The 19,163-nt window shown below is 35.7% G+C and overlaps 1 protein-coding gene across 3 annotated transcripts in view; it reads left to right on the top strand.

Annotated features, from left to right (window-relative positions):
• Window positions 1-19,163, top strand: part of PCCA (propionyl-CoA carboxylase subunit alpha) — a 383,508-nt gene that overhangs the window by 170,827 nt on the left and 193,518 nt on the right. For all 3 annotated transcript variants that reach the window (XR_009049065.1, XM_057707846.1, XM_057707845.1), the window contains exon 13: window positions 18,366-18,509. Coding sequence is in view for 2 of the 3 variants with exons in the window: in XM_057707846.1 (XP_057563829.1) it covers window positions 18,366-18,509 (144 nt within the window). In the remaining variant the exon portion in view is untranslated. The remainder of the gene's footprint in view (window positions 1-18,365; window positions 18,510-19,163) is intronic.

Genomic DNA, 19,163 nt, shown 5'->3' with positions numbered 1-19,163 from the left:
AGTGTTCCATACCTAATGTAAAGCGTTATCTTCATTTTTGTGATTTTTTAAAATATTCAGTTGTATGGATGTACAAGCATATAATTTCACCAGTTTCTTATTGATAATTTTTGCAGTATTTTGCTATTGCAAATAGTGCAATTATGAAAGATTGTTTACGCCATCATTTTGCACATGTGGAGGTAGAATTGCCTGGAAAGTGATATGTCTTTTTATAATTTAGTGATGCATCATCAAGTTGCCTTTTATAGGAGAACTTGCCTGGCCAAAAGGATTTTTGCCTTTGGATCTTTGTATGATAGTGAAAAATGATATCACGTTTTCATTTTTGTTATTATGAGTGAGGATGAATTTTTCTTCATAGATACATTTACATTTCCTTTGCCCCCTGGGTTTTCTTATTGACTTGTAGATTTTTTTTATTTTTCCAGGAAATTAGCCATTTGTGGTATCACCAGGAAGCAATGCTCCATGAATATTTTCACTTTTTTTACAAAGTGAGGGCTTTCTAACCAAAGACCTCGGCACCTGATTAAACGAGAACAACTTTAAAGATAGAGAGTGCTTGGGAAAGGGCTTATCTTTCCCCAGAGCCATTTGTTGACATTCCAGGTTGGTAAATAGATGCCTTCCCCTTCTCTCCCCAGAAGGATTTGTTTACTTTCCAGAGCCAAATTTGCTCTCTCTCCAGAATTGAAGAAGGGCAGACATGCCAATAACTCTTATATAAGCTCTTGAGATGAATATTTTCACCTCCTGGGATAGGTGCACACCCCTCTACATGCACAGGGACATTATAGCCATGGGGAATTGGGGTGTGAGAAGTGGTGCGAAGATGCTCTGTGAGTAAACAATTGCTTCCTTCTCCAATCCAGAAACTGTGTTTGCTTCGTGGCAGGATTAACAAATGAATGTAGACATAAAATATACAGATATGATTTGTAGCTACTTTTCTCTCACCTGTTGCCTGTCTTTTTTGACTTTGTATATATTTTTTCTTCCTATGGAGAAAATTTTTGTTTTTAAGTTTTGCAGTTGAATTTGTAAATCTCTTATTATTTCTGATGTTGTGACATACTTAGACTTTTCCTACTCAGTTATAATGGAAACATTTTTCTTCCATGTTTTCTTTTAGTACTTACTGCATCTTCCTTGGTGAAATTTTCACTTCATCTGGAATTTATTTTATTTTTTTCAAATGGCTACCTGTTCATCACAGCCATTATTGAATAACCATTCTTTTCAGCATTAATTAGAAGTCATCCTCATTATTTACTGAATTCTCATATGTATGCAGATCTTTGCTTTACTGCTTTCTTTTTTTAACCTTTCTGTTTATTCATGTGCTGGTTTTTAGATGTTATATCTTTTTATTATAGTACAGTATCCAGTAGGACTTTTTCTTATTACTCTTATTTTTCCATATGAAGTTTTTGAATTAGCTTATTTTATTTATATTTAACAGAAGAAAAAGAAACTGAAATGGTGAAATTGCTGAACTAGTAGATAAATGTTTCTGTTTTTCCACAGAGATATTAATTCCTAAAAGATGTTTTTCATAATAAGAAAAATGATTATTGAAACTATATTTTGTCATCACATTTCTTCATATTCCAGTTTGAGAGTATATTGTTTTCTTTTTACAAAAATGAGTGGAAATTGGCATATTTATATTTAATCCTGATTTCTTCCCTAACTCTTCGTTTTTTTTAAGCTCTTTATTGGAGTATAATTGCTTTACAGTGTCGTGCGAGTTTCTGCTGTACAACAAAGTGAATCAGCTGTATGTATACATATATCCGCATATCCCTTCCCTCCCACGACTCCTTCCCACCCTCCTATCTCACCCCTCTAAGTCATCACCCATCATCTAGTTGATCTCCTTGTGTTATGCAGTAACTCTTCATTTTTGCTCTTTTTATTATTAGTTTTTCAGTGCTGTAACATTACTGTACTTCCTTTTCTGTGGGTGTGAGTCTTCTGGTATTTTCATCTTATTCTTGTGTTTTAACTTATTTTCATGATCACGAACAGCATCTTACCATAGGGTTATGATTAATCAGTCTGCATTTTGATTCACCTTGTGGTTAGATGGTTCTTCTATTTTTTTTTAAATCAAGAATTTATTTTTGAGAGGTATCCATGGTACTGTATTCTGACTTCTTAGATGGGTGATAAGGTTATCATTATAGCTGAAGGACTTTTACCTTATAAAGATGAAAGATATAAAATTATGGGGCTTGAAAGAGCTGGATTAACATATTACTGGCTTTTTGACCCAATATCAACCCCTGAGTAATTACCAGTACCAACCCACCCTCCAAAAAAGAAAGAAAAGAAAAAGAAATGAAAAAACGAGAAATGACTTGGAAGAGGGAAGCCTCTTTGAACCGATGTGTGTGGGGAACTGCAGCTTTGGGCAAGGAACAGCCAGCGCTGCTGAGGGAGGAAAAGTCAGGAGAAAAGCTCCTGCTGCTTCTCTGCCTTTGATAAGGGATAATTAATCATTGCCTCCTCACAAGGGAGCCTGATATTCGTGATTCTGACCAAGTTTAACCCTTTTAGTTGATTCTTTTAATATTTTTAACATCTTTTTAATAGACACATCTGTACTGGTCCTTGACTTTCCATTTTTTCTATCAGCTTCCCTTTGTGAAATGTGAGGTGTGTCATTGCCCTTCTTGCCACACTCACTGCACAAACACGCACTTCCCATCCTCCTGCTGTCACTGTGTCATGATTTGGGTTAGCTCACTATTTGGGATTTTATTATGATCACAGTGTGAATGCTGTTCATAGCAGTCATGTTGTCTCTTAAGATTACTTTCACTTTCCTGCACCATTTTTTTCTCTGTAGCTAAAAAAACGGTCTTTTCTTTGTGTTCTTGCTTAGTTTTCTATGTACTTGTCACTGATTTACCCACATACTTGACCGGTGTTTCATTATATTCAAACATAGTGAGTTTTGTGAGGGTTTTTTTGTTTTTGTTTGTTTTTTTGTTTTTTGTCACTGTTGCCTTTTTGTAGCAGTCTCTGGTTTCCTTTTAACTACTGTCGTCTAGACTGGTGGCCCTCTACATTTGCATCATGGCTTTCTAGCTGAGATTTCCCCACCTGTCCTGAGGATTGCTTATACCTCTCTACCTCTCTCTCTTTTTTTAATCTCTTTTCTTCTGGATTTTTGTCTTAAGCACTGTTGGTTTATTCCTTTTCCTCCTGTGGCATACGGCATATCTTTAAGTAGCTTCCTGAGAATTTGTGCATGAGAATTTGCATGAATGAAAATGACTCTATCTTAACTTTTTTTTTTTGGCCGTGCAGTGTGACTTGTGGGATCTCAGTTCCCTGACCAGGGATTGAACCCCGGCCAGAGCAGTGAAAGTGCTGAATCCTAACCACTAGACTACCAGGGAACTCCCTATGTTAACATATTATTGGAAAAAAAAAAACCCACAATAGTTTTTATTGTGGTATAATCTGCGTATCGTAACATTAACCCATTTTAAGTATACATACACAGTGAACTGAATGTTTATGTCCCTCCAAAATTCATATGTTGAGACATAACCCCCCGTGTGATAGTATTTGAGGTGAGGCCTTTGGGAAGTGATTAGATTATGAGAGTGGAGCCCTCTTGAGTGGAGCCCTCTTGAGTGGGATTTGTGCCCCAGTGAGAACCTTCCCGTCTGCCATATGGGGACACAGAAGATGGCTGTCTGTGAACTAAGAAGCGGCTTTTAGCAGACACTGAATCAGCTGGCACCTTGGTGTTGGACTTCTAGCCTCCAGAACTGAGACATGAATCTCTGTTGTTTATAAGCCACTGAGCCTGTGTGACTCTGTTCCAGCAGTCCACACGGACGAAGACAACACGCCAGTGAGTTGTAGTAAATTTACAGTGCTGTGCTACCAACAGCAGAATCTGATTGTAGAGCGTTTCCATCACCCCATAAAGATCCTTATGTACATTTGCAGTCATTCTCTTTTTCTGTCTCCAGCCCCAGGCAACCATTGATTTACTTTCTATTTCTGTAGATTTGCCTTTTCTGGACATTCTGTATAAATGAAATCATACATTATGTGGTCTTTTTTGTCTGACTTCTTTTCCTTAGCACAGTGTTTTGAGGGTTATTTATTCTGCAGTGTGTTTAAGTAGTTTATTCTTTTCTGTTGTTGAGTAGTATTCCATTGACCATCTGTTTTACTCAGTCACTCACAAGTTGGTGGATATTTGCATTGTTTTCAGGTTTTGCCTATTATGAATAATGCTGCTATTAATATTCACGTTAGTCTTTATGTGGACAAATTGTTTCATTTCTCTTGGGTAGATACTTAGACTGGAATTGCTGAATTGTGTGGTAAGTTATGAAACTGTCAAGCTATTTTCCAAAGTGGCTGCACCATTTTACATTGCCATGAGTAATGGGTAAGGGTTCCAGTTTTCCCACATTTCCACATCCTCCTGAGCAGTAGTTCCTGTCTATTTGTTGGTAGCGATTCTGTGGATATGAAGTACTACCTCATTGTGGCTTTAATTTGCATTTCTCTCATGGTTAGTAATATGAAATCTCTCTTCATGTAGCTTACTGGCCAATCGTGTATCTCCTTTAGTTGAAATGTCTAATCATATCTTTTGCCCATTTTTAAATTGGTTTGTCTTATTATTGGGCTGTAAGAATTCTTTATCAAGAATATATGATTTGCAAATATTTTCTCCCAACCTGTGGCTTACATTTTTATTTTCTTAATGGTGTCATTTGAAGCACAAAATTTTTTAATGTTGATGAAGCCCAGTTTACCAAGTTTTTAATTTATGAATTGTGCTTTTGATGTAGTTCCTGAGCAATCTTTGTCAAACCTAATAAAGTCACACAGATTTTCTCCTAAGTTTTCTTCTAGAATTTTGAGTATAAAATTCTGGATTGGAAATAATTTTTCATTAAATTTTTGAAGGCCTTATGTTGCTTTCTTTTCATTTCTGTGGCTGATATTGAGATATATCTGATTCTTGATCATTTAAAAAATTTTTTCTCCTTCTAAAAGCTTGTAAGATCTCCTCTTTGTCCCTAATTGTGGCCAAAATTCCTAATTATCTACCAATTACTACTGATAAGGAAAAAATGGCCCTTTTATCTTTTTTTTAAGCTCTTTATTGGAATATAATTACTTTACACTCTTGTGCCAGTTTTTGAGGTACACCAGAGTGAATCAGCTGTGTTTATACATATACCCCCATATCCCCTCCCTCCCGCAACTCCCTTTATTAATTTTTTTTAAGCTAACTGTGGGAGTATTCTTTTTCTGGGGTCTAGTTAATAATAGGCATTATCTATACTTTAAAATTTCAAACTTAGATGTGAATCCATTTGGTGCTGGTATCATTCTCAGTGGCAGGCCTTTAGAGATCTTTCGAGACCCTTCTGTGATAGACCTTCAGTATTTTATGGGGTACTATCTATTAAAAATCAAGCCTATTAACTTGCCCAAGTTAACAAAAAAAAGCAAAAAAAAAAAATCAGTGTTATTGAAAGTTCTTGAGTGTTTTATTCTCTTCCTTTATATCTTTTCTCTTTTTTAAAAGTTGGATCTACTTTATATAGAAAGAAATGCAAGGATGTCTTAGATATATAGTTTTTCATAATTTATTAAGAAATAATAGATTTTATTTTTTCGAGCAGTTTTAGTTTTACCAAAAAATAAGTAGTAAGTACAGTGAGTTCACGTATACCCCTTTGCTCACTCCCCCTCCCCCCACCTGCCAATTTCCCCTGTTATTGACATCTTGTATTAATATGGTATATTTGTTACAATTCATGAGCCAATATTGATACATTGTTGTTAACTATGGCCTGTAGTTTATATTAGGGTTTACTCTTTGGATTGCACAGTCTGTGGGTTGTAACATGTATAACTACATGTATCCCCATTACAGAATCATGCAGAGTAGTTTTACTGCCCTGAAAATTCTTGCACCAAGACATCATTGCATTTCTTTGTTTTGGTTCTTTCCTTCTTTCTTTCCTTTTTTATTTTTCTTTTCCTCTTTCTCTTCTTCCTTGTTTTTCTTCCTCCATCCATTTGTCTGTCTTTCTTTCTTTTCTTCGTGGTGAGTTTCAGACATATAAAAGTACTTAAGAATAGCAAAAGTAGTATGATGAAGGCCCCTGAGTCTGTAACCTCACTTCATGTCCAGTATTGTTTCATGTATATGCCTCCTTTTCCTTGCTTTTATTCCTTATACCTGGAGTATTTTAACACAAATCTCAGACATTAAATAATTTCATCCATAACTACTTCAGTATACATCTCTAAGTTTTTTCTAATAATGTTTACGTATATATCTGCAAAATAATTTAATATGTACAGTATAGGTTTATTACTTTTCGTGTGCCTTTTATTATTACATAATATCTTTATCTTGTTTAAGGGTTTTAATCTTAAGTTCTACCTTAACTCATATCATGCATGTTGCACCTCCTACTCTTTTTTAATTAAAATTTTTTTAACTTCATTTTTTATTAAAAATGTTTTTTTAAATTGAAGTGTAGTTGATTTATAATGTCATGTTAGTTTCAGGTGTACAGCACAATGATTCAGTTATAGTTATGTATATGTATATTTTCAGATTCTTTTCCCATAAAGATAATTACAAAATATTGAGTATACTTCTCTGTGCTGTGCAGTAGGTCCTTGTAGTTTATCTGTTTTATATATAGTAGTGTGTATATGTTAATCCCATCCTTCTAATTTATCCCTCCCCACCTTCCCCTTTGGTAACCTAAGTTTGTTTTCTGTGTCTGTGTCTTGCTTCTTTTTGTTTTAATTGCCTGTCCTTTTTTTAAAAAATAAATTTATGTATTTATTGGCTCCATTGGGTCTTCTGTCTGCACATGGGCTTTCTCTGGTTGTGGCGAGCGGGGGCTGCTCTTCATTGTGGTGCTCAGGCTTCTCATTGCTGTGGTTTCTCTTGTTGTGGAGCACAGGCTCTAGGTGCACGGGCTTCAGTAGCTGCAGCACAAAGGCTCAATAGTTGTGGTTCATGGGCTTAGTTGCTCTGCAGCATGTGGGATCTTCCTGGAGGAGGGATCCAATGCGTGTCCCCTGCATTGGCAGGTAGATTCTTAACCACTGTACCACCTAGGAAGTCCTGCCTGTTCTTTTATGTTAAAGCCTTCTTTATCATTTGTTGTAATTGTTCCTTAAGTTGTTTTTTTTTTTTTAAAGAAAAACCCAGTCTGACACTCTTTCTTTGAGTGTGAAATTTTAGTCCTTCTAATTTTAAATACTTGATTTTATTTATTTCATGTTTATTTGTGTTTTATAAATATTCCATTTTTTTCCTGTTTTCCGCCTTTCCTATTTGTTGCCTGAATTAAATTGCTAATTATTCCTATTGCTTCCCATTGATAAATTGGACACTTTCTGTACTTGAAAATTGTATTTCTGTTCATCCTCCTTTTTAAGTGGATATTTTCTCTGTTAGTATTTGCAAAGATGATATAACTGGTTCCCTCGACTTTCCAACACTGTAGAGTCTCTGCGATAATTTCATACGTCTAGGCTATATGTTACTTGCCCTTGCAGTTTATCTCTTCTGTTTCCAGAGTCCCTTTAGCTTCTATGTACACACCCCTAGGCATGTCTCTCATTTACTGTAGCTTCTCTGACTTTATCCTTTTTTAAGAAATCTGCCCTAGTTCATTTATTTAGAAATTTTTTCATATAATTTCCTCAGCTGGAATTTGTGAATGATATACTCTGAAATGCCTCATCCTCAAATATATTTCTTTAGCCTTGAAAGAGGACTGATATTTTGATTGAGTACAGGATTCTTGGATTTCTGTTCTAGTCTTTTGTAGTTTATGCATTCTCCTGTGTTCTAGCTTCTAGTGTTAAGTCTAATGTCATTCTGATTTCGCTTCCATTGTATGTAATGTATTCTTGCTGTCTGAAAGGTGGCCCAACTTTCTCTCTCTTTTTTTTTTTTTGGATATGCAATTACATAGTATTTATTACTTAAATTGACTCGAACAGAAGCAGCAGAAAGAAGCCCCCTCCAACAGGCAAGCTCTCAGTGCTTAACTCATAATTAATCTTTCTTGCCCCTGGTGGGAATCTCAGCACCTCTCTAGGCCAACTTTCTCTTAAATATTGAAATTCGGGAATTTTTTTTTCTCTTCATATGCCTAGTTATGTGTTTATATCCATCAACTCTGTCTTTTACTTTGTGTGCCTTTTCAGTTGTGCAGATTTAAGTGTCTGTTCATTTCAGACAAAGTTTCTTTTGATAGCTGTTTCCTTTCCTCAGCTATTAGTTTTCTCCCTTGGTGACTCCTGTTATTTGCATGTCAGCTGTTTTGGACAGGCCCTCGAGGACTCATATCTTTTCCCTTGTGATTACTCTCATTTTGTATTTGTGTTGTTTCTTGATATTATTTCTTTATGTTCCCCTTCCAGGCTACTAATTTGAGTTTGAACAGTGATCATTTTCTAAGTAATTGACTGAATTGCATAATTGGGAAATTATGTTATTTTGTTCCAGGAAATAATTGCATATAGAAGTGTGTGTGCTTATATTGCTACTCTCAAAGTTTCTAAGTGCCCTTACTGTTTTTTTGGATAAAGTTTTTTTTTCTGTCCCTCAGCTGCTCTGTTTCACTTGACATATGTGATTGTTATTCTGAATGTTTATCCTTTCTCAGTGGGTACTCTGTCTACTATGGTTGTTTTGGGTGGTCAATACCGAGTTCTGTTTGTTGTAATATTCTAGTGGCAGTAGTTCTTCAAGTGGTTAAAGACAGGACCGTGTCTACTCCTGAGGACAGCAAGAGCACATGTCTCCTAGCATTCCCCTTGTCTCAAGGACAGAATCCAGCTTTCGTTTATTGATGACTAGGACTCTTTGGCAAAGAGAGCAGGGACTCTTCTGGAGCCTTTATTGACTTTCTCTCCAGGGTCCCTGGATCTCTGCAGGCCAGGCTGTCTCCATGACCTGTGCCTTGCACATTCTTTCCTGGAGTTCTCTGAAGCTAGTCTCTCACTTTCGCCCAGCCCTCGAGAGAGAAGAGCCTGTTACCTGTTGTCGGCTGTTGCTTTCCCCCAGATCTCAGTGCTTCATGTATCCTCAGTGGCTCCCCGAGTCTGGGGAAATAGAGACTGTGGGGAGGGAGTGAACCATGTTGGTACTGCATCTTCCCAAAGCAGAAACATCTAACCTGGGTTATCTGGACTCTTTAATGAGCTGCAGGGGAGTCTGTGGACCCTCTGAAACTGGATTCACACTTTTCTAGGGAGAAATTTGGTGAGGTTCTAGACCCTAAAATGGTCCAGAACATTTGTAGCTGACTAATGGAAAGCTCATTTAATCAGTTTCCGTAAATTGCAAATATCCACTATTTTCACTTAGTACAAGTAAATCCTAGCTCTGCTGCTTCCTACCTGTGTGTCTGTGAGCAAGTTCCTTAGCTTCATTTCCCTCATCTGTAAAGGGGCAGTAATATAGCACTTGTTTCATAGATTTGTGAGCATTAAATGAGTTAATACATTTAAGTGCTCAGAATAGTGCCTGGTTTATGCTAAGCACTCATTCTCCTTCCGACCTGTAGTGTTCTGCGTTCTTTGTTTGCTAGACATTGGTTAACACGTTTACTATTACTGTTGTCAGTATAATTAATAAACCCTGTCAGTAGTCATTTTTTTTCAGAGGGCAAACTGAGCCACAAATTAATTGACAACAATTTCCTCTTATTATTGTTTTGTTAGTTGACTGAAAAATTATTGTTACAAATGAACAAACATAGTGGAAATACTAACCACTTTGAACAAGTCTCCTTTTCATTGTAACGGTGTTTGTGTAAGAGTCTAGGAGAAAAATGGAAATAGAACTCTTTCTTCTAAAAATGAAACTGATAAAAGTGTTACAATGATAAGCTATTTCTGCTTAGGCCTTTGTGCTAAGATTAATATTAGGACCCTGAATAAACCTTTCCAAATTGTGTGTGTGTGTGTGTGTATGTATAATTGTTAATTTCCAAATGTAGGCAATTTTTAGATTTTAGTTTTTTGGAAAAGGAGTCTTTATATAGTGTACAAAGATCAAAAACCTAGAATCCTCCCAAATAGAAAGGAGTAAGATCTTAAAGTAATTAAATGCCCAAATATGGTCTTCTGGCTATTCCATATTTTGAGAACGGAGAGCTAAATTGTACCCCTTTTGTTAGACCTTAGACAATGGCTTATACTGATTGCTGCAGTGAGGGAGGAATCTACTTTTGCTGTGGAAGGAAATTGTACCAGAGCTGTTGAAATTCTGTGGAGGCCAGATACCCTGTATCCCATCAGAGAATTCTGTATCACACAGAAGCTTATTTTCCAGAAGGATTTTCTTTTTTTATTTTTATAAATTTATTTATTTATTGGCTGTGTTGGGTCTTTGTTGCTGTGTGCAGGCTTTCTCTAGTTGCGGCAAGTGGGGGGGCTACACTTCATTGTGGTGCGGTGGCTTCTCTTGCTGTGGAGTACGGGCTCAAGTGCATGGGCTCCAGTAGTTGTGACACATGGGTTCAGTAGTTGTGGCTCACAGGCTCTAGAGCACAGGCTTAGTAGTTGTGGCGCACGGGCTTAGTTGCTCCATGGCACGTGGGATCTTTCCGGACCAGGGATTGAACCTGTGTCCCCTGCATTGGCAGGCAGATTCTTAACCACTGTGCCACCAGGGAAGTCCCTCCAGAAGGATTTTAGAAAAATTTTTTTAGCATCTTGATTTTTATCCTTGGCTATTTCATTTATTAAAAAATTAAGAATTTTTGCAGCCTAAATTCTGATCTCTGAGAATTGACTATAACTGGACAAATATCATATTCTAATTTCAGAGCTAAATACTAAAAGAGTTTGGTCTTTTATGAGTTGGGGTGTTTGACTGAAAGAATAATTGGCAGAAGTAAGAGAAAATAGGGAAATGGATTTGTAATTAATTTGTAAAATTGCATTCTTGCCAGAAGGGATATATTAGATCTGGACATAAGTTGACATTTTGATTATATCTAAAGTCATAGAAGCCAGGATTCTCAGATGGGCTAGAGTTAGCCAGAACTGGGGTGTTCTGGAATATTTGAAGTTACTATACTAGGAACTTGCGAGTATAAAGAAGGGCATGTTATAATTTCACTTAATGTTTATTGAGTTTTATTAGAAAGTTGAAGGAGAGAAGTTTTTTGTTATACATATATGAATAGTTAAACTTGTCAGGCATTTTTCATTAGTTTTTTTTTAGAACATTTTTAAAATATTTTGATGTCTCTGAGTTCTGGACTCTTATCTAGATTTTAACTTTTCAAATTTGTTCCTGTATTAGTGTCTTAGGGCTGCCGTGACAAGTCACCACAGACTGGATGGCTTAAACATTTATTTTCTTAACACTTTTGAAGACCGAAGTCTAAAATCAAAGAGTCGGCAGGATGGCTTCCTTCTGGAGGCCTTTCTCTTTGGCCTGCAGGGGGATGTCATCTTCTTGTGTCCTCACATGGTCTTTTCTCTGTGCTGTATATTGCCTGTGTCCTAATCTCTTCTTATAAGAACATCAGTCATGTTGGATTAGGGCCCACCCTAATGACCTCATTTTAGCTTAATTGCCTTTTTAAAGGCCCTATCTCCAAACACAATCATATTCTGAGATACTAAGTGTTAGGACTTAAACACGAATTGGGCGGGGGAGATATAGTTCAGCCCCTAACAGTTCTCTTATCCTTTCTTCATCTGACTGTTTGTGTTGGGGTCAACAGGGAAGCTCTATAATAGAAACTTTTCAGTTTTCACTGCTACTCTTGAATATAGCCATTATTTTCAAGGTGAGTTTATAGGAATGATGTGTTGGGGTCTATTTCCCAACATGCTTTTTATCTTTGAGTCCTGTGGATCAAAATGTAATAACTTTAGATCTTTATTTTGAAATCCTGTATTCTCGGGAGGTAGGGTTTCAGAATTTTAATAGGTATATGTTAGATTCTGTTCTGAACAAAGCATCTCTCTGAACTGAAAAAGCAAAACCAAAAATAATGACATCAGTTATCCTTTCAGGCCAGAATAACAACAAACGAAAGAGATAGAGACCTATTAGGCCAAATACCATTATGAAACTGAATTTTATATAACAGGACAATTTCCTCATATTTCAACAGGTAATCACACCATTACTGCTTTGCTCGGTTGAATCAAACAAGTTCTGCTTACAAAAGATGGCTTTCACAAACACAGTCTTTGTAATATCTGTCGTTTAGACTTGTATTTAATAAAGAATTTAAATTACGTTCATTTAAAATAATATTTGAGTATTAGAAAATTATTAATATTTACTTACCTTATACCTCTTGCGAGTATCTCATGTGCCTTGTGTGTATAATGACGGTGGAATATGGGACAAATTCGTGCATATGGAGGAATTTGGTAAATTTCAGTGCCGTGCAAATGTCAGTTATGGTATGTACATGGGTCTTCTGCTTTTAGGGACAGCTGCTTTGACTAAGCAGTTGGGCCTCCACTTACCACCTGAAAAACAATTACCCTCCATTCGAGGAACTTTGAATACTTTGCATCATCTTCCTTCTCTATAATGGCCAAGATAACACATATTTGATTGATCTGACTTCTCTCCACGCTCTTTGGGACTTTCTACTCTTTTAAACTTGCCTCGGTGTTAATTTTCATTCGAAGTTAACTTTAGTGTGTAAGTAAAATTTGTCTGAATCTTGTTCCCCTTGAGGAGTACTTGCCTGCTATCTAGTTACCCATTTTTAAAATCTGTAGAATTATTAGGTAATCAACATAATAAAGTATTTAAAAGTTCAAGTTAGAGAAAACATTGAACAAATTATCTGTTGTTGATTATTTTTATTTAGCAAAATGGGAGGGTTCTGGTTGAAGAGAAAATAATGTTGATCAAGTCAGATATCTTTATATTATGTTTTATACCTTAAAAACAAACTCTACTGACTTTGCTTTAATTTTTATGAATTTTTATTTTGAAATTATTTAAGATGTCCAGAAAAATTGCAAAACATTACAAAGAATTTCTGAACACGCTTTACTAACATTTATATTTGCTTTATCCTGTATCTGTATCTGTGTCTTTATTTCTCTATATCCATCATCTTTACCTGAAACATTTCAGAGTAAATTGCAGGTCTGGTGCCCCTTTACCCCTGAATATGTATTTCCTAAAAATAAGAAAATTCTTTTACATTACACAGTACCATTATCAACATGAGAATATTAACACTGGCATATTTACTATCCTCCAATCTACTGATCATACTCACAGTTCACCAGATGTCCACTAATGTCTTTTATAGTAAAATATAACATTTTTGTGGTTCAGGATCCTGTATTACACTTACTTGTCATGCCTCTTTAGTCTCTATCCATCTGGAACAGTTCCTTAGTCTTTTTTTTTTTTGTCAACTATGATCTTTACATTTTTTTTATGAGCACAGGTCATTTATTTTCTAGAGTGTCCCTGATTTCGCATTTGTCTTTTTTCTCTGGATTATATTTAGGCTTTGCATTTTTGGTAAGAATACTACAGAAATGCTACTGTTCTTCCATGAACCATATAGGAGACATGCAATGTCTGTTTATCCCATTAGTGCTGATGTTGGCTTGGTTAAGGTGACATCTCTTACAAACTTATGGTTACCAAGGGGGGAAGGGGTGGGTAGGATGAATTGGGAGATTGGGATTGACATATATACACTATTGATACTATGTATAAAATAGATAACTAATGAGAACCTACCGTATTGCACAGGGAACTCTATTCAGTGTTCTGTGGTGACCTAAATGAAAAGGAAATATAAAAAAGAATTGATATATGTATACGTATAACTGATTCACTTTGCTGCACAGCAGAAAGTAACAGAACTAATTTAATTGTAAATTAAAAAAAAAAAGGTGGCATCTCTTGCATTTCCCCACTGTAGTGTTCGTGTTTCTCCCCGTGTCATTAATGAAGGTATCCTTAAAGGGAGATGCTTTTAAGACTGGAAATATCTCATTCTTTCCTTCATTAGTTTTAGATACTTCCTAGTTTGTATTTAAGGAGGAATAAGGCTAAAGATTACAGAGGCAGTGGCAGAATTTACAGTTATAACTTTTTAAAAAAATTTTTTATTTATTTATTATTTTTTGAGGGGGTACACTAAGTTCAGTCATCTGTTTTTATACACGTATCCCCGTATTCCCTCCCTCCCTTGACTCCCCCCCCACCCTCCCCGTCCCAGTCCTCTAAGGCATCTTCCATCCTCGAGTTGAAATCCCTTTGTTATAGAACAACTTCCCACTGGCTATCTATTTAACAGTTGGTAGTATATATATAACTCTTAGAATCACTTAAGTAGATAATGACAACACAATGCCAGAAAGATTTAGCTTTTCTAAGTTTATTACTATTGAAATTTGATACATCAACAACTCAGTTGAAGCAAATAACTGAGTTGATAAGCTCAGTTTTTTATTTTTTTGAGAAATACATTTGAAGCAACAAATTAGTAAGATGGAGTGGCAAGAGGTCTACACAAACACTGACAATAGTGACAGTTTGATGGTGATCAAGAAGACAAGACTAAATTAAAATAGCAAATAGATCTATAAAAAGCTGGCTGACTGTGAGCATCTGATGTATGTGTATAGAACTGTACATGCTTGTTTTAGTTCTGGAGTGTGATTATGTATTTATTATAATGTGGCATTTGATGACTGTAGTTGTTTGTACCTGTTTGAACAAAAGATTCATGGGGAGATAAGGGTATTGCCAGTAAGAACTGATTTATAAGTTACTAACAGAACCTGCGGAGTGGCACTGACTTGAATATATCCCAGTCAATAATTTGCCTGGTAGGATTCAGAGACTAAGTTGGATGGGCTTACTCTTTTTCTGGCTCGTGTGTGTGTATGTGTTTTCTTTTCTCGCTCTCTCTCTCTTTGGCTTAGTATTACTTTTGCTAACTAAATCGCAAGATTTATATACTAGAACGTAAGCATATTAATCTCGAATGCACACTCTTACTATCTAGTGGATCCCTCATTCATATGTTTCTTAGAACTAGCACACGTTTCTGTTGAGTGGGAAAATCATGTATGAAGACCAAAAATTTGTTTGGTGAGGATAGAATCACATAAGGGAATTGAGTTTTGTATTTTGAATGTTGAAGGCATAGTTTCTAAACGTGTGTTCTGTGGAATTCTCAGTCCGTAAAGATAGTCTGCAAAAGATGTGTGTGGTTACTTAAGTGCTGTGCAGTCTCCTCTCAGCATCCCGGGCATATTCACAGATTAATGAGTCTGAGGAGTCTTTCTTAAAAAAACCTGTTTAACTCTAGTTAACTCAGTGTTTCCCAGATAGAAGTTACTCAGAAACCTTGCCCCCCACCCCCTACCCGCACATAATAGCCCTCAGAATAGATGTTTATTAGCATCATACTTTTAGAGGTCATTTTTTCTTCTAGGTTAGACAAGGTGAACTTGTTGGCTTACCAGAGGCCAATCTTTGAGTCTTTTTTTCTTTTCATAACCTTTTGTTCCAGTTAGCCACCTTTACTTTCCGTTGATCTTACCTTCCTCCCATCCTTTCTCCTTTCCTTTCCTTTTCTTTCTTTCTTTCTTTTTTTAAATGATATTTTAAAATCATTCATTTAATTATATTTTGGCCTGTGAGCCATTTTGTCTCTTTGTAACCTCTGTTCTCTTCTCTTAAGTGTTGAGTTTAACTTGTCCGTGGAGACTATGCTTGACTTTTCAGGGATAGGGCATAGACATGGCTATGTAGTCACTGTTAGACTTACAAGATTCCTGATGAGAATAATAATACGGGGTCTAAAGGAAATGCTTCATATATCCTGTTTAATAACTTTGGAATTCTATTAAAATGTATTCAGAAAGATTTCTTTCAAAAATGTTTAAAATTTTTAAAAAGATGTTTAAAATTATGTTTTACTTTAAAAAGACATATTTCTGTTACGTGAAAAATTCAGGTATGTCAGACTATTTTGTATACTTTAACAATACTTGAACCTAAGTGGATATTTTAAAAAAATTCTTTAATTAATGATTTTGCCTTTAGCAGCTAGTTATTATTTTAGTTATCTACTTATTTTATTTTTAAATACTTGCAGTTCACTAATTGATTGTAAAATGTTGTGTTACTACTATATAACCCTAAGTAGGGTTAAAGTGGGTCCATATTTAGATTCTATTTAATACAGTTCTAATAAACTTTTTTTTCTATACAGTTATAGGGAGGTCTTCTAAGGTGAAACACAGCCTTACAGTGAATTTGGATCTTTAGACTTTTGTAATAATGTATTTTATAAAAGACAACAGCACATTATTATATAGTAGTTTATATTTCCTACGTGCTTTCATATACATTTTTCCATGAGGAAGAACAGGAAGGTCATATTGCCTCTGGAGTAACATAAATTCCAACCATGTTTGTACCACTCACTGTAGGTGTGACTCTGGATTTGCTGCTCATTCATTCCTTCATTCATTCATTCATTGTATATTTATTTGTCTAGTTTACAGTATGTACTTTTCTGGGCACTAGATGTAGAAGGATGAAATTAAATCATTCTCTGAGCTTTTAAAAATGTTTTCCCACTTAACAAACGTGTGGATAGTATTGATATAAAGCCCTTGTGCACATAGTAGGTTCAGCTTTTGAATGGTTAAGGTGGTACGATGCTCTCTCACATGAAGTTTGTTTCTAGCAATAATAGAGGGGCTTTAATTTGTTCCTTTCTTAATATATTTATCATATAGAATCTTGTTTCTCTCAAAACCATAGTTTGCTTCCAAAAATATATTGCTATATTCTAAACCATCTAATAAGATCTTTACTTAGTGTCACATTTATTTTACAAAGGGTAGATGCTTATTTTAGTGATGATTTGTCATTAAAATTATGTCAAAATGTCTTAAAATGTTGCTGAAACTGTAAACAAACTCATAACACACACAGAGCTAATTATGGATGCCATCTGTTTATTTTTACAAAGCTTTTTTTTTTTAAGACCATGGCATTGTCTGCTTATGATAAGCTTCAAGATTATTATAATGACTAAGTCCTGTCCTTCAATTAGTGTAGTTGAAGATGGGAAGACAATTCGCTTGTTCATTGACCTTTTCCCGTGTCAGAGTGTATGAAATATGACATGTCCTGATAAACTATTGTGAAGTGCATTTAGAACATGCTTAATTTTTATGAGAAAAGAAATTAGTATCAAAGCAGCAGATGTGGCCAAAGTTTAATTTAAATTTTCAAAACTTATTCAGGGTTTTAGATGAAAGATAGATTATCTGCTCTTTACCAGTGCCATAAGTGGCTTTATTTTAGCTCAGTTAAGTTTAGGATCTTGTAAGCAGTTGATCAGATTTATAATAATGTGCATGTCTGTTAGTATCCCTGTATGTCTCCACATGTTTTTGTACATGTGTTTCCCATGTGCTAGTGTGGAGGTCCAGGGATCCCCATGACAGCATCATCCAGAGTAGTTATCAGCAATTTGCTGAGAGAGCAGCGATTTCACTGGCTCAGTTTTGCTGTTGTGCATGCTAAGCACTCCCCGCGCAGGTCTGGAGGGAAAACAACCTGCAGGACCCATCTGCTCCTTTCTGCTACACTGCATTGATGTAAGAGTACGCTAATCTGGTTGCTTGTCAGGACAAGTTAGTGAAAGCATGCAAGTGGGTGAGACTTGGGCGAGACTAGTGCTTTGGAAAATCATAAGCTGCCTCTAAAGATGCCATGCTAAGTGTAGCAGAATAGGTTGATTATCAGCCACATTGAGGACTGTAGCTAAATATGTAATCTTCAGTTAAGAATTAGTTTCAAAATTAAGTGTTAAACATTGTCAGGCAATATATAAATAAAACCTGGGAAAAGTAGTACGGATAGTTTACAAATACTTTTTGGGTGTCAGTTTTTCTTACCCAGCTTTGTACTGTATGGTGTTGGTTCTTTAATTCTATTCTCTTAGATCATTTTAAAGTCAAATATGGGGACTTCCCTGGTGGTCCAGTGGCTAAGACTCCATGCTCCCAATGCAGGAGGCCTAGATTTGATTCCTGGTCGGGGAACTAGATCCCGCATGCGTGGCACAACTAAGAATTCACATGCCGCAACTAAAGATCCTACATGCTACAACTAAGACCAGGCACAGCCAAAATAAATAAATTAAAAAAAAAGTCAAACATGGTTAAATGTTAAATATGATTAACCTCATTTTACCCAGAAATTATTGACAGTGTTCTTGCCTGTTTCTGTTTATTTACCTTTTCCTACACCTACTGACTGGCACATCTTGGCCTTGCAGGTTGAGCATCCTGTCACAGAATGCATTACTGGCCTGGACCTAGTCCAAGAAATGATCCGCGTTGCCAAGGGTTACCCTCTCAGGCACAAACAAGCTGATATTCCCATCAATGGCTGGGCTGTTGAATGTCGGGTTTATGCCGAGGTAAAACGAATGATGTTGGGAGGAAGGATGGCGGTTGTGTCCCGAGTTACGGGACCACATATAGCTAAACAACAAGGTGAAGTTAGGGTTTTATAAATTTTGTCAAGTATTTGATTATGTAACCCAGAACTGAACCAGAAAAAAGGTTAGATCATTTTGACATAACTCAAAATAGTTTTCAAGGATTGAGTTTAATTAATTTTCATGTGTTTTTTCTGGATGGAGGAATAGCTACTGATCAGTTTAAGGAGCAAGAAAGCATTAGTTAAATATTCTTGTGCTTGAATAGACCATGGCTTTTGTTTTGTTTGCTTATTTTCAAACCACATTCGAAATGAACAGAAACATTTGTTCTCTGTGTGTGTGTGTGTGTTTTAAAGAGGTAACCTAGTTACACATCAGTTGTTAATTCAATGTTTAGATTTTTTTCCAACAGTTTTTTCCCTAATAATTTTATCTCTTATGATTATGTGAAAATAACAGCTAAAATTTAAATTGCAAAGCTTCAATTCATAATTTTAATGATGGATTTTACTCATAAACTCTCAGTTCAATACTTTAGCATTATTTTATAACTATATTAATCAGATAATAAAGCAGTCAACGTCTGAAAATGCTTTTTTTCAAATGATTAAAAGAAAATGCAAGGAAACA

Source organism: Hippopotamus amphibius, chromosome 14, assembly GCF_030028045.1.
Source record: "Hippopotamus amphibius kiboko isolate mHipAmp2 chromosome 14, mHipAmp2.hap2, whole genome shotgun sequence".
NCBI lineage: Eukaryota > Metazoa > Chordata > Mammalia > Artiodactyla > Hippopotamidae > Hippopotamus > Hippopotamus amphibius.
This window is presented reverse-complemented; position numbering and strand designations above follow the sequence as displayed.